The sequence below is a fragment of the Dysidea avara genome, chromosome 2, assembly GCF_963678975.1.
Source record: "Dysidea avara chromosome 2, odDysAvar1.4, whole genome shotgun sequence".
Classification (NCBI taxonomy): domain Eukaryota; kingdom Metazoa; phylum Porifera; class Demospongiae; order Dictyoceratida; family Dysideidae; genus Dysidea; species Dysidea avara.
Window position 1 is genome coordinate 43,761,495 of NC_089273.1, and position 15,054 is coordinate 43,776,548.

The 15,054-nt window shown below is 35.6% G+C and overlaps 1 protein-coding gene across 1 annotated transcript; it reads right to left on the bottom strand.

Annotated features, from left to right (window-relative positions):
• Nucleotides 1-5,738: 5,738 nt before the first annotated feature.
• On the bottom strand, nt 5,739-9,783 carry LOC136248124 (uncharacterized). The gene is made up of 3 exons (XM_066039937.1): nt 9,459-9,783; nt 8,340-8,495; nt 5,739-7,876 (listed from the first exon to the last, which is right to left on the bottom strand). The coding sequence occupies exons 1-3, from the start codon at nt 9,781-9,783 to the stop codon at nt 5,739-5,741; spliced, it is 2,619 nt and encodes an 872-aa protein (XP_065896009.1).
• Nucleotides 9,784-15,054: the final 5,271 nt, after the last annotated feature.

Below are 15,054 nucleotides of genomic sequence, written 5' to 3' on the forward strand. Positions count from 1 at the left end.
TGCATGCTATATACACGATACAAGTTACAGAATGCAATCGGTTTGTTCTATTACTGAGATAGACCAGTTGTGCCATTGTGGTGTGGTTTGTGCAAACTTGCCCTGTTCTTACAGGCCAACTCATATAATTATGTGATAACTACTGAATAATAGTCAGAATTAAAATGCCTTCACCATTGGTACAAAAAGACATGTCCATTATTGTTGTAACTGTTGGTACATTATATGGATTTGTGTTAGCCAGCTTTGGAAAAACACACATGAATATAATACATACAGGTGTAGATACGTAGCTACATTCATATCCACACCCACAATGCACAAGCAGTAGTTACTGTAACTAAATGAGATTTGTCATAATTATTGCGTACATTTTTTCTCAATGAAAAATTCATTGAAGAATGGATTGAGTATTGTAATGGGCTCACATCATGACCCCTGTTAAAAGTATACATTCATCAAAGCGATAAATTGTAGCATAACAAACTGAAAGTAATTGAACAGTCACAGTAGCAGGTGCTAATTAGTTGTACTAGAATATTCTCATAGGTTGAAGTGAAATTGTTGCACACATCTTATAATCTGTGAGTCAGAGCTGAGATGATACTTTGCTATGTGTAGATAGATCATGCTGTAAGGCAGTTTTGCTGTTGTATCTGACAATGCACATATTATATACTTTGCGGTATCACATCCTTTGTACCTTACATCACTTATCCTTTATAGAGTATATAATTATAATTATCATATATGTAGTACGTTTGTTTAGTTATAATCTGTGAGTCAGAGCTGAGATGATACTTTGCTATGTGTAGATAGATCATGCTGTAAGGCAGTTTTGCTGTTGTATCTGACAATGCACATATTATATACTTTGCGGTATCACATCCTTTGTACCTTACATCACTTATCCTTTATAGAGTATATAATTATAATTATCATATATGTAGTACGTTTGTTTAGTTGCAGTTAAATGATGTGTTTTAGACTGTGATAGTTGTTAGTTACTGAGTAGTTAGGTTAAAGTAGCTAGAATGTCTGTACTGTGTAACTACAACTGGAGTAAAGACTCCCCTGAGGAGAGAATTCCCAGCTTGTGATGGGACTACTGTAAGTTACAATAGCATGTGGCATTGCACGTTCAATAGGATCACATTAAGAAATGATATACATACAGTATGTATAGATTTGTGCACATATATATATGGCACACTGCTTGCTATACTTATGCTCCTCAATTTAAGAAAGCTGTTGAAAGCCAAAAATGGCTACTGAGATAACTACGTACATCAAGAAATCTTGAGCGTTGCTCAAACTAGACAATTGCAATATTCAAAAACGTTAGGCTCAAATTTAAATGCAACTCGTTTTCTAAAGACTGAAATGGCTATACTCTGGTTATAATGTACTGGCTATCCTGGAGCAAAAGCTTGCAATATTTACATTTCCTCATTTGGAAACACTCACAAACAGGACAACATTTCCCTATATGTTATAGGAAATTTGCCTTGTTGTGTAGTATGTAATAGTATAATTCTGTGTCAGGTAATTGAAATATTTTTCATTAAGAAACTGAAATATTGTGGGAGTGTTGTGTAAACAACGTATCACATAATGGCTTTGTATTATGATGGTAAGGATAATGAAAATGTTGTAAAAATAATAATGATATGATTTTGATATCATATTATGGTTTCCTTTCCACATGTCATAGAATGAGTTCATTTGTGTGTAACTGAAAATGAACTCTTGAAGTAATGATTGTAGTAAATATTCTTCAGATTCTTTCCACATACTTGAATAATGGCTTCAACAACTATCTTACACAACAGTAGGGGGATCTGAGTGGCAACATTGCAGGATACAGAAAAACAATTTCATTTGACTATTTGTTAGCAGAGTATTTTGTGAAAAGAGGTCTTCCACACACATCCAATTCTGTAAACCTGGAAGGCCATAACTTAGTGTTTGAGTAACATACGTACGTAAATTTAAAAGTATAAGTTCGTACTAATGGTGCAGTCACTTAGTATGATGATCATGCTTCTGAATTATGTGCATCATACTAAGTGACTGCAGGTAGCATACCTTTGGCCATTAGTATGAATTTCATAGTGAGATCATGAACTGCACATCAAACCAAATTCTATAACGTGTGCTTCTCCTACTTTTGCTCCTTGTATGGGCATTTTGGTAACTTTGCAATTAGCATGAAAAAGAGAACTTTCAATAAGATATCAAAAAGTGCTCAACATATTAGAGTATTTTGTGACCAGATATGCAAAAAGGGTTTTCAACACACACCAAATTTGACCAATGTCAATGATAACTGCTTTGATTAAAATTTGGTCAGCTATGATCCATATCATAGAACATTGGATGAAGAAAATATCCCAATGATTCATATGTTGCTTTGATGCAAAGTTATGGCCTCTTAATTCATGCATTTGCAATTGGATGTGTGAAAGACCCTAGCCTTGTTCACTAATCCAGTCACATGCATTATACTGTCTTAATCTATAGCTACTACTACACATGTACATTGCAACACATGTGCAAGTACTTTATACAAACAGAATACAGTGTTAGCATACACTATAATGAATCTGTAATCAGAGCTTGTCTTCACTGTATTTAGAGGTTCCATTGCATATAAGCAAGGCTTACAGTTTATTTTAGCATTTATAATTAACAACCTTTGACAAGTCATTCCTGCTGCAACCTATACTTCTTACATATTGCTACACTAATCTTTTTCTTTATTTGCATTTATTCAACAGCATCGGTATGTGTAGTTATATTAGGTCAGTCATGCAGCAGTCAGCTGCGTGTGTGCGTGCGTGCGTGCGTTCGTGCGTGCGTGCGTGTGTGTAAGTTTAGGGCATAATTAGGCAATAGTCAGTTTAGTCAGGTAACATAATGTGATTAGACAGATTTAACTGTATAGTTGAGTAGTAAAAGATTTTCTCAATCATGAATGCAGTAAAATACCTATAAATTTAATTAAAGCGAACAGCCATAACATGTAAAATGATGGAAAGAACTAAATGAAAATTGTTTTGTGATTTTGTCTCATGACGCACTGTCTGTGTAAGTTTTGAAGATATTTTAAAAGTGGTTGAATTCTCTGGTAACTTGAAATGAAATGACCTGAATACTAGAATTTTATGAGTTAATATCCAGAAGTCCTTGAGCAGTTCATAGTATGGAGAAACATTTCTGTGACATAAAGTAAACTATAGACCATATTGCATGCAAGGGTAATGCAAAATAGCCCCAGACTGTATTATAGCAAGAGTTCATAATATATATTATTTAGGAGAGTATCCAACACTATAATTATTGCCCCTTCAAAACACACTGTGTAATAATGTTATGCAATAGTCATCATCACCAAAGGTGTTAACTTGCTTCAAGAGCTATAAGGGTCTTGAAGTACTTGCAGGTCTTCGCTTTGGTATATCAATACCTATCAACAAGTCTTTCATGGAGAAGCCAAGAGTTGGAGTTTACTGAAATTTTACTAAAATATTCGGATATGTTACACAATGTTGCACAATTATTACGCAGTGTGTTTTGAAGGGGCAATACAGGCGTTGGATACTCTCCTAAATATATATATTATGAACTCTTGATTATAGCTATATCAAATAGATGTAAATTAAATTCAGTTACTGTATTATTATGCGTTCTGAAATACAGTGGTAACTACTGTGCATATACTTGTAGTTGTTTTACTACAACATAAATTGTCAATGGAACAATAATGAAGCTAGTCATAATAGTCTTCCACTGAACTGAAAATGGGTTTCTACTGAAATCATAGTAACCAACTTTGAACTTTCACTGTGACAAATCAATGTGTTATACACTATAGTAAACATTTGAATAAATTTTATAATTTCACTCCCCTAATCTTCCATTTCCTCCATGAAAGAATCACGATAGTGTACATCATCAGAACTTTTATGCTGACCACTGTCACTGTTATTGAAAGAAACATATAAATATAATTATTTATTTGATATGAAAATTCTTCTAATGAAGTACTGTATGTGTCCAAATATTTATTATAGATACTATCTAGTACAGTAGCTACTGGGGGTATATATAGATTGTAAAAATCTACAAAGTACAGTATAATCTAATTTTCCAGTTCTGCAATTAAATTACCATACTTTGTATTCTATATCACAACGGTGACATTTAACTGTTATATAGATATAATTATTATGTATTTAAATGTTAGATAATACTCCATACAAACTAATGGTAGAAGTACATAGGATTGGACAGCTCCAGGGGTTTCTAAAGTTTCCGGATCTGGTAAAGCAAGATTGAGACACCTTAATAGAATAATCACTCTAATACAACATTTAAGCATAAACACAAAGCATTATGGTGTTTGATCATTTAACTGCTGTTGTTATTGCTCTCAAATTCAACTTCAGTGGGTCTAACGTCCAATATTCATGTGCAATACATGCTAGTCGACATGCCTTAATTTTCACATACTTAAAACTATAAAGATAAAGTACGTAGCTTATATCCCTGACATCATAAACTTCTGGATTGAACACCTGTCATTAAAACTGGCCATGATAGAAGGCTTTAGCTTGTAAGAGCGCATAAGCAACAACAGTTGCAAAAAATATAATTAATATATGATGTGAAGTTTGTAATCTGCTTTTGTGCATAGTTAAAATAATTTGCAAAATAATGTGACATCAAATTAACCAAGCTGCACAGTTTGTCACATTGCTGTGAAGCTATTGTAGAGTTTGTGTCTGTGAGTTACATTGTAATGTGTAGTACAGTACATTTATACTTCTCACTTACATGGCACACACTGTCACTTTAACATTATTCCTCAACTGGTCATCAATTGTAATGCCAACATCACCCTTGGATACTTCAACATTCTTATTGTGGAACGTGAAATGGAGAATACCAAAATGTAACCAACTTTGAAAAAGTTTTGTAAATTTCTCTTTATTTTTTGTCACTCCAAGTAAGGCAGTGACTATGATTGGTAGAAATATCAAAATAAACGACAAGGTCAATACCAAGTCTATGCTGAAGTTATTAAAATATTCAAAAATTGGTATGACAGTGACTAAAACCATCAAATTCAAAATGAATCCATCAAATGTGTTAAGATGCTTGCTATTGTATGGTCGAACTATTAAATGTACCAAGGCAATGGTAGTTGAAGCAGTGATTAAAATGTACCTTGAAGTGAAATCATCTGGTGATGTAGTAATGGTAATTATTATTATCACCAGTCGACATATAATGTAATAAGATGCAAAACAGCGATACTTGTCTTTGTAACATCCTTGAAACTGATCCAACTATGGCTTTATCCTAATAAAGTTGATTTTGCAATTCAGGAATGGTTCAAGCAGCAGTAGAAGTGGTAGACCAATTACAATCACTAGAGTACAGAACATTGCAACAATGGCATATGGTAGATGACGACCGTGAAAATACTCTATATCAGGTGACAGGTAAGTGTAAACCTTATCCACTTCGTAGAAGTCTAGTGATCTCATCAACAAAAGTGAAGTAATAGCTACTGACGTGTATGATAATAGCAGAAGAAAACAAATAAAATGGATAATGTTTTTACTGACGAACAAGGAAAACTTGTGAGACTTTTTCGTAAATTGCCACATTGCTATTAGCATCAAAGACACCACCATTGGATGGATATAATGAATAAAATGTTTATCTATTCAACTGATGTCTTTGGCAAAGCAAAGTCTACCAAGAAACTGTGGGGTTAGTTTCACCATGCTTGACACGATACTGACAGTGGTGTAAAGTCCATCAGAAAGGTGAAATGTCTCGTTTAGCAAAATGTCTAGCAAACTATAATAATAAGTTATGTTGTAAAAGTATCCTATGCCAACTTTATAATACATCATAGCAAAGACTGCTACAACAACAACCATCCAGTATAACACTGTTAATGAAACCACCAGTACCGTTTGTCCAGTTGTGCAATTGTCAACATTTACACATTCTACAGAATCAAATGATAAAGTGTAGCCTTCCTCACAACTACCACAAGCAATACCAGATCTGTGCTTTCTACATTGATCAAGACGTTGTGGTGAAAGGTGAAAAAATCCATTAGTAGCATCACAGCAGGTGACAGTGCAGTAATTGATAGGGCAGATGGTAGCTGTGGGTTTTCCAGTTACAATTCCAAACCAGTAACCTCTCTTGATATTTGAGTGTCCTCCAGAACATTCTATAATGCTGTTAGCAGTGAAGCAAATACATTTCTGTGTTTTATTATCATATGAGAAACCAGCTTGACAAGGTGTAACCTCAACTATTAGGTTAATAGAAAATACCTTCCAGTCAACTTTTTGAATATTGTACAATTTTAAAAACATTGAATAATTAAAATTTGTTTCAGCTTTAGCCCCCAGCACACTTAGTTCATGAACCACATTACATGAAAATAAAATATGTTGTGAGCCATTAATGTGGTAATTTTTGTTAGTATCAGCACTGATAATAAACTGTTCAACATTACCAACCTGACCGTAATAATCCAAAACACATCCATCGATTGCAATATCTTGACCTAACATGATGTTGCTGATGTAGTATGCGACGCAATTCCCCTCTTGGTCAGAGCCAATACAGTGAGCCGGATGTTTTAGTACTAGTTTATTTGGTGGAGACATGATGTGGTTAATGAAGTGATTTTTTGAAGCTTCTGTAGTGGCAACAATGACACTAATATTTAAGCAAGTTTTATTGCACCCACTGAATACATTTATGTACACTGAATCACCATTTACTCTAGCATGATTATTATGAAAGTAGACATTGTCATTTTCAATACTTATTAGATTATTTCTGGTAACTTTAGCATAAAAAGCTCCACCATTGCTGTCAGCAGTGTTGTCATTATAATATGTGACTTTAGATTTATTCATAAATTTCGCACTGTAATGTTGACCAAAGCTCATTGCACCTCCATGTAGCGACGCTGTATTGTTCTTGAAGTTTACTCTACAGTTATTTGTAAATGTAATGTTTGAATTTGAAGTGAAAACTGCTCCTCCATTGTTAGCGCTATTTCCTATGAAAGTTGACATTATTGCTTCATTTAATATGACATTAGCCTTAGCATCAAAATATGCAGCACCACCATCTGTGGCAGTTATGTTGCTGACAAAACTAACTCTAGAGTTGTTTTTCAAAGCTACAGTACAATTGTCATAAGCATATAAAGCTCCTCCATTCTTACTAGCTTTGTTGTTGCTAAAAGTTGTAGTGGAATCATCAGTAAATATAACTGCAGAGGTATTGATGGAATACAGAGCTCCACCATCCTGCGAAATACTGAAGTTGAATGAAACCTCTGTAGTATTCATAAAAATCGAGTAGCTGATATCTGTAAACAATGATCCCCCATTACTCTTAGCAATGTTAGCAACAAAATTGACAGTAGAATTTTCTATAAACATGACAGCAGAATAATTACCTGACCAAATAGCTCCCCCATTTGTTCCGGCTATGTTGCTGTGGAATACTAAAGTGGAACTACCTGTCATAGTGATACCTGATAGCCATGAAGCATACAGAGCTCCTCCAAGAAGAAAGGCATTGTTATTAGTAAAGTTTACCTTTGATCTACCTTCACACAAAACAAAGGCGGTTGAACAACAGTGTATAGCTCCACCGAGCTGAGATGAACAATTCTTAAATGTAACCATTACACTGCCTTTAAACATGCAGTAAGTTCCCTGAATTAAGATTGCTCCACCTTTGTTAGTGGCATGATTACTATCAAATATTATTGATGTTATTGATCCTCCTTCAAACCTTAAAATGTTTTTACATCCATCATCTGACAATAGAATATAGTCATGTGCAGGAAGTAAATGTTGTGCATAACCTTCATACTGATGTTCTGGCTCAGCATGTGTTTTTTGCAAATTGAACTGTTCTGAAAATTTGCCGTTACATTCTTCATTATACAGGTATATAGCTCCACCATATAATGCCTTATTATGACAGAATGTTGTTAAAGCATTGGAATTGAACAAAACAAATGTGACCGGATTTGCAAAAAGGTACCTTTTTCACACACAAAATTTGACCCATATTTTGAACTTTAAAGCTTCATAACTTTTTGATCATGGCATATAATTACTTGAAATTTTCAATGGAACTGGCTACAGCATCTAGCTATATTTTAATACTATGTGCAAGTTAATCAGTATAAGGAGTCAAGCGTTACATCATTTTGTTTGTTGGTATGTCAAATGTGTGGAAAAGGTACCTTTCTGCAAATCTGGTCACAAATGTACTTTTAGAATGTATGGCTCCACCACTTCTTTTTGCCAGATTGTCATCAAACTGTACTTCATTATTTGAGTCAAATTTAATATGACAATTTTGAGAATATATCGCACCTCCATCTTCCTCACTGGCATTGTTTTTGCTAAAGAGTACAGACAAACTGTCTGTAAAAATTACATGTGAATGATTGTCACAGTAAACAGTTTCATCACAGCAAACAGCTCCACCACTTTTCCCACTGTTCTTGGTAAAGCTTACCCTGCAATTGTTAATAAACTCTATATGAATAAAGCTAACACAATAAGTATTTGGAGACAACATCACTGCACCCCCTCTTCCATCATGGGCTATATTATGTAAAAAAGTTACTGAACATTCTTCAAATGTAATTCTAGAGACTGTGTTTTTGTCATTTATGGTTGCAAATATAGCACCTCCATTATGCATAGCTTGGTTGTTTATGAATTCAACGGTTGTATTTTGTTTGAATAAAATGATGTTTCTTTCTCCAAGAAATATAGCTCCTCCATCGTTGTTTGCTTTGTTGTCCTTAAAATTTACATAAGAACTTATATGAAAGTGAAGTATTGAATTTGTGGTGTAAATACCTCCACCATTTTCTACAGTATTGCTAACAAATGAAAAGTTTCCACCTTGGATGTTGCTTAGCTTTGTTACATATAATGGAACACCATGATTTTTTGTGAATGCACAGTTTACCAAGAATTGGATATGTTCATCTCTTTCCTTTCCTTCAAGATACACTATGCTGTCACCCGTGTTATTTCTGAAGGAGCAATTGTTAATGGTGAAATTGGATTGCAAGTGATAGTCAGTTTTGGTTGAGTAATAAATGGCTGTTCCATGGCTATTGAACCCTTCATTGTGTATGAAAAAGCTGCCGACAATGCTTACATACCCTGAAACATTTGCTATTAACAATGCATGGCCTCTGGATCGCTTAAGATGACACTTGTTAATCATTATTTTAGCTGAATTAAATAGTGTGATTCCTGGTTGAAAATTCGTTAAATGTTGGATGTGTGCTATTGGACTTTTATTAGCACCACAACCAACCCAACTGGTGCCTTGAATGACAACATTGCTAGAATTTAGAAAGCACACACCAGCTTCTCCTCTGCAGCGCACAGTTGGAAAATTGTGTCCAATTATTGTGATATTTTGTATTCTTTGTATTTCTACAAAAGATGACAGCACCACATCAGTTGTGATGTTAATCAGTGTGTTGCTGGTGAGCTTGGACAGAGCATGATCCAAAGAATAGCAATCACAGTCTCCGTTAATGCAGCATACATTTTGAAATTCACCACTGGCAGCAGCTAGGATTTTTGAATCCAAATAATTCATCACCATGACCACTTTTCCATTGCCTTCAGCTTGGCATGTGAATGTAGCCCACAAAAGAATACCAATGATGGCGAACAACAGCATAGTTACAACTGGGAACTGAATGATGTTTGATCTGCTATATGTGACTGAATTTTGGAAAAACGATCCAAATCGCACATTAGAAGTTCCGAGATAAACGGTTTTAAAGAATTCAAGCCAGCATAACTCTCCAAGGATAGCAAGCACGCGTATGAAATTTACACAAAAGATGCATCAATCTGTTACCTTTCAAGCCACTTCCAGTACTTGTAGCTGCTTGTACAGTTTCCCGCCAAATAAGATAGAAAATCTGAGCAGTTGGACGAGCGAAGCAGTATCACGAGTGCTCACAAAGGGGTGGAGTCTGGGGGGTGGCGGGGAGGGCAAAAGTTAGACCTCAAAATGGAGGCAGACCACGATTGGAGTCCAGACACCAGATTACAGGGCTGTGCTGGCTCCTTAGTGGCTGATATGTAGCAAAATCAGCAGAGAACACGTCTGGCCAACATTATAAGGCTATCCACCAGTAAACCACTGACTCTTGCCAAGCCAGGTCCTTCACAAGGCCTGAAACCGCCATTTGAGCACTCCACACCACCCAGAAAAGACGTGTGTAAAAACCAGCCTCGTGTAGTTTGAGTAGTGCTGAGGGTCAAAACTTGTAGTACGATAGTCCCATATGACTCAGTTAATGTTCATTCAACCAATTTGTTTAAGACACACCTCGATAGATTTTATTATGATTACCAGTATGATATTGTATAGTTATTTTTGTAGTAGTTTGATTGTTTAGATCAGGTTTTTACAGGCTTTGCCTCCTTACCTGTACCCCCAATAATAATAATAATAATGATAGTGCAGCTATCCACTGGTGGTGTTAGTTTGATTTTGCCTGATGTGCGATTTGGATCGGTTCTGTAAAATCTGGTCACATATGTATTATGAACCCTTGGTAATATGTAATATGTAAGTCTTAATATACGGGTATAAAATGGAGTAAGAAGACGATTGGAGTCCAGAGGCCAAGTTTGGGCTCTCCATGGCCCTCCATGGCCCTCAAATTACTCCAAATTGACTGAGAACACTATTGGCGAGCTCTCTGTGAAGTCCCAGCTCACTACACACCATTATCACAAAGCCATGGCCATTTAATGGTGCAAATCTCACACTCGTGGCTTTGACAGGGTCGGAAGAAAGCTGCTACAGAAACCAGACTTGCCAGTGCTGAAGGAAGTACAGTGTGAAATATGATAGTATATTAGACCAGCAATCCATTTCTGGTAAAATCGTAAGTTTGATTTTGTGTGCGTGGAAGCCTTGTTATATGAAATCCGGTCACATATATAAATACATTATGTATTATGAACCCTTGGTAATATGTAATATGTAAGTTACTTTTATAAAGTAATTGCCTCAACAGTGATCCCCAAATATTTAACAGAATTGCACCAATTTAACTGATCTTGTATTTAGGACGTGATTGCTTATTAGAGGTATATACACAAAAGTTCACATTTTTGTGGGTTCAAGCTCATTTTCCAGAGCCTACACCAATCAGATACACAGTTTAAATCTTCTTGTAACAATACACAGTCCTTGTGTGTTGCTACCTTTCTGTACAGGGTAGCAAACTGGGAGGGTAGCTATAAATATTTCAATAAACTACAGTAGCCATTTGCTTCCTTGCAGCACAACCTCACCTTTTAAAAATGATTAAATAGTTCAAGTGAAATTCCATATGGTCAATGAAGTCAATAGAAGGGAGGAAATAAAACCTTTCAAATTATTTGTTCCCCACACTCCCATAGCACATAATATTATAAGAGATGAAACCATCGTTGATAAAATAATGATGCAATCATTGATACATTAATCATGCTGAATGTGTACAAAAGAAGAATTAAATGACAGGCAAATTTTTGGACGCATGTGACCAAACAGGACTACAACATAAAGGACCTGTGTGGGCATGGTGTGGTTACAAAAATAAAATTTAGCTACATCAGTAAAATACAGTTACAATAAGTATGGTTGGATGGTCCACCCACTCTTTGCATGATTGAACTAAGAAAATTCTTTCAGAAGATGAAATCTATTATATACATACAGCATCATGTAGCATCTTCCTGACAAACAATGTGGAAGATGTTGTTAATTCAGTAGATTGTTCATGGAGACTGGCTGGTAATGGCCAAGCACTTTAATTTCAATTGTCTCATAGTAACTTAATAGCTACTATACTTTTAAATCTCTACAGCAATTGAAAGTACTCTACTTTGGATTGTTTCCTGGAAAGGGCTGACTGTATCCGATATACAAAATCCAGAGGGCAAGTCAATTCTAACATTACATTTTCAAAGTAGTGGATTGAATATTATCTGGGCGACAACATGTTGCTAGTATGAATATTAGACTTGTTGCTTAAGGTGCTTCAGTAGCTATGTAGCTGTAGGTCACATCTACATAATATATACTAAAAATTAGCAAAAATTTCAATGAGTTTTGTACCTATATGCAGCACCTTATTGTGATAGTAAGTGTATTTATACTGATTTTATTTATTATTAGTTGTTAAAGTACAGAACTCAGTATGAACATGATGTACAAATTAATTAGAGATAAAATAGTTCCTAAATTGATTAAAGATTCTGCTCTAACTATTGATGTTTGTAGTCTGTTCCACATAGCAATGATTGATGGAAAAATGAGTTTTCCAATTTAAAACATTTGCTGTAGTAAGGCAGGTGGAATTACACAATAAACACTCTGCATCACATTGCATGGGTTGATGTTGAAAACTGACAGTAGTGGGTAAAGTGTCGGCAGAGACAGCCCATTAGAGAAAACAATACAATAGTGAGACACTCTACTAACATTTGTCTGATAAACGAAAGGCAGGTTATATAGTGCTGGCAGTCATGTGCATTAAAAAAACTTAGACAAAAACCTAAGAAAGTGAGAAATAAAAGTTGACTGAGCTGGAGCTTGAACCCAAGTTTGCGATGGCTCCATACTCATAATCTATACTTGTAACCATTATACCACCAGTGCTGCAGCTACCCACCTGCCTTAGTTTCTACATTATAAACGTCCATCTGAACTGACTTCCATATAATAAGATCTAGAGTGCCAAAGAAGAAACCAAAGCTGAATCCGACCTTAAACCTAATGCTAAGGAACTACTTTCGCATATACCCTACAGTACCAGTTCCTCTGGCATGGGTACTTCCTTAGGCTGCACAGGTAAGGGAAGACAGCTAAACACATCTGCATATGCATTGTCTTTTCCTGGGACATAATTATTGTATCTTGTGATCATAAGCACTCAGGGTGAGCGCCCAACACTGTACTCTTGCAGAAACCATGGCTGGAATGTCTTTCTTTTCACCAAACAAATGTTTTAATGGCTTGTGGTCAGCTTTGATAATAAATTTTCTTCCAAACAAGTATTGGTGACACCAAACACCAAAGCTAAGGTTTCCTTTCCAATTTGTGAATTATTTTTTTTCTGCTGGAGCTAAGGAACAAGAAGCAAAAGCAATTGATTGCTCATCTGATCCCAGTTGATGTGATAATACGGCTCCCAGTCCATAGGGAAAAGCATTACATATGTGTGTGCGTGCGCGTGTGCGTGTGTGCATGTACTTAATATAAAATTAGCTACTAGTTACTTGTAGCAGCATGATAACAGCACCCATACCCTTTAACAGATGTGTTTATATATGGCAATGGAAAAACCACCATCCTGGATTATCTACTATAAGCCTGATGACAGAATAGCCTCCAAAAGGCACCAAAACTGTGTCCTTCCTGGCAAACTGTCTAGCATCTATATCAGCATCATCACTGCTCCACACAAGTTCCTGTATCAATCCATCATTCCCTTCAATTATACTAAAGTAATTTTGGCATTGGGCACTCTTTGAGGCTACACATCTTAATATCAAGTTAATGTAACATAGGTGTTGATAATGGTTTATAGCTTGTTTGTATAGGGAAATTGAAATACAATAGAAACCATATTATTAATAAGATGTGTGACCCACATTAATAATAATCTAAATAACATTCCCAAATATACTATGGTCATATAGGTTACTGCATACAAGGGAGTGCCATAATATTTTCCTCATTGTACCTACTCAATTATTATTTGCTGGTACGTAACTCTCTTACGATCTGTCACATCAGTTTTTGTATGCTACTGTACATCAGCTAGACTTTCCTACAGGTAATAATGGTAGACTTGTGAATAACAGTGCTCACCTTAAACACATCATAGCTACAGTGCTGTATGTATCATACAGTGTGGTAGTACTGGGATCGTAAGGTTTGGGGTTTTCTGGCCAAAAATATCAACCAAAAACCAGCTTCACAATATTACCATCCTGGTACCTTAGCAGTATTGGTTTTGTATAACTATGCAAGCCCAATGACCATAAAATACTACCAATAGGTACTCGTAACTACAAGTATATCATTGGTACTTCTCGTTACCCTTTTGAGGTATACGACTATCTCCTGGGATGGCAATGTTAGTAAGGAAAGCATGTTTCTTTGTAAAATGGACACATTGTATCTGGACTGTTGTGTGGCAAATATCTATCTGTTTGAACAGTAAAGTCTCATAGAAGTTTCATATGATCACTCTGTATTACAGGCTGTGGGAAATGTTCCTACTACTTGGTAGCACACTCAAATCCGCCTCTATTGGCTAACTCCCAGTGGATTATCTTAGCAACTACATCATGGAACTTCTGATAATATGACTCAGCAATTATACTACAATTAGTCAACAAATGATCAACAGTCTCATCATGTGACCCACGCAAATGACAATTTAGTAGAACCAGCTTGATGAAAAATTCTAACCTTAATTGCATTGGTTGTTATGGCTTGATCCTGGCAAGCCATCTTTAATTTCCTTTCCAAAGTTACTTTTAGAGAGCCAGCTCCACTGAAATTTGTAATCTACAGTATCTGATATATCTCTAAGGAATTGGCTGTGTAATGGCTTAGATTTCCACATCACAACATTTTCTTGAATTTGTCGGTTCTTGTAGTCAGAAGGAGACTCATTACAGTCAAAATCACTGCAGCAGGTATACACTTTCTGAAGCCAAGGCTCAGTACTAGATTCTAGGTATTTACGTATCTCCCAAGAGTCAGTTTTTCCTGGGCTACAATATCTTCTACTGATAGAAGGTCACATCCTCCATGTGTTTGTGGGACATACAGTCTGTTGATATCATCAGTAATACTAAAGCATTTGTGCAGTGTCAGCAATTTCCTTGTGGAGACATCTAAAGCTTTTTTTTCTGCTTGTGTCCATTT

Bases quoted from the DNA above. Each gene is read 5' to 3' on its own strand.
- LOC136248124 (XM_066039937.1), bottom strand. From the start codon at position 9,783: ATGCTGTTGTTCGCCATCATTGGTATTCTTTTGTGGGCTACATTCACA. The intron at 8,496-9,458 runs GTGTGTGCTTTC...TAATTTTTACAG, and splicing joins GCGCTGCAGAGGAGAAGCTG to ACAGTTTGTCTGTACTCTTT. The intron at 7,877-8,339 runs GTACATTTGTGA...TTCTATTGTCAG, and splicing joins TGGAGCCATACATTCTAAAA to ATGATGGATGTAAAAACATT.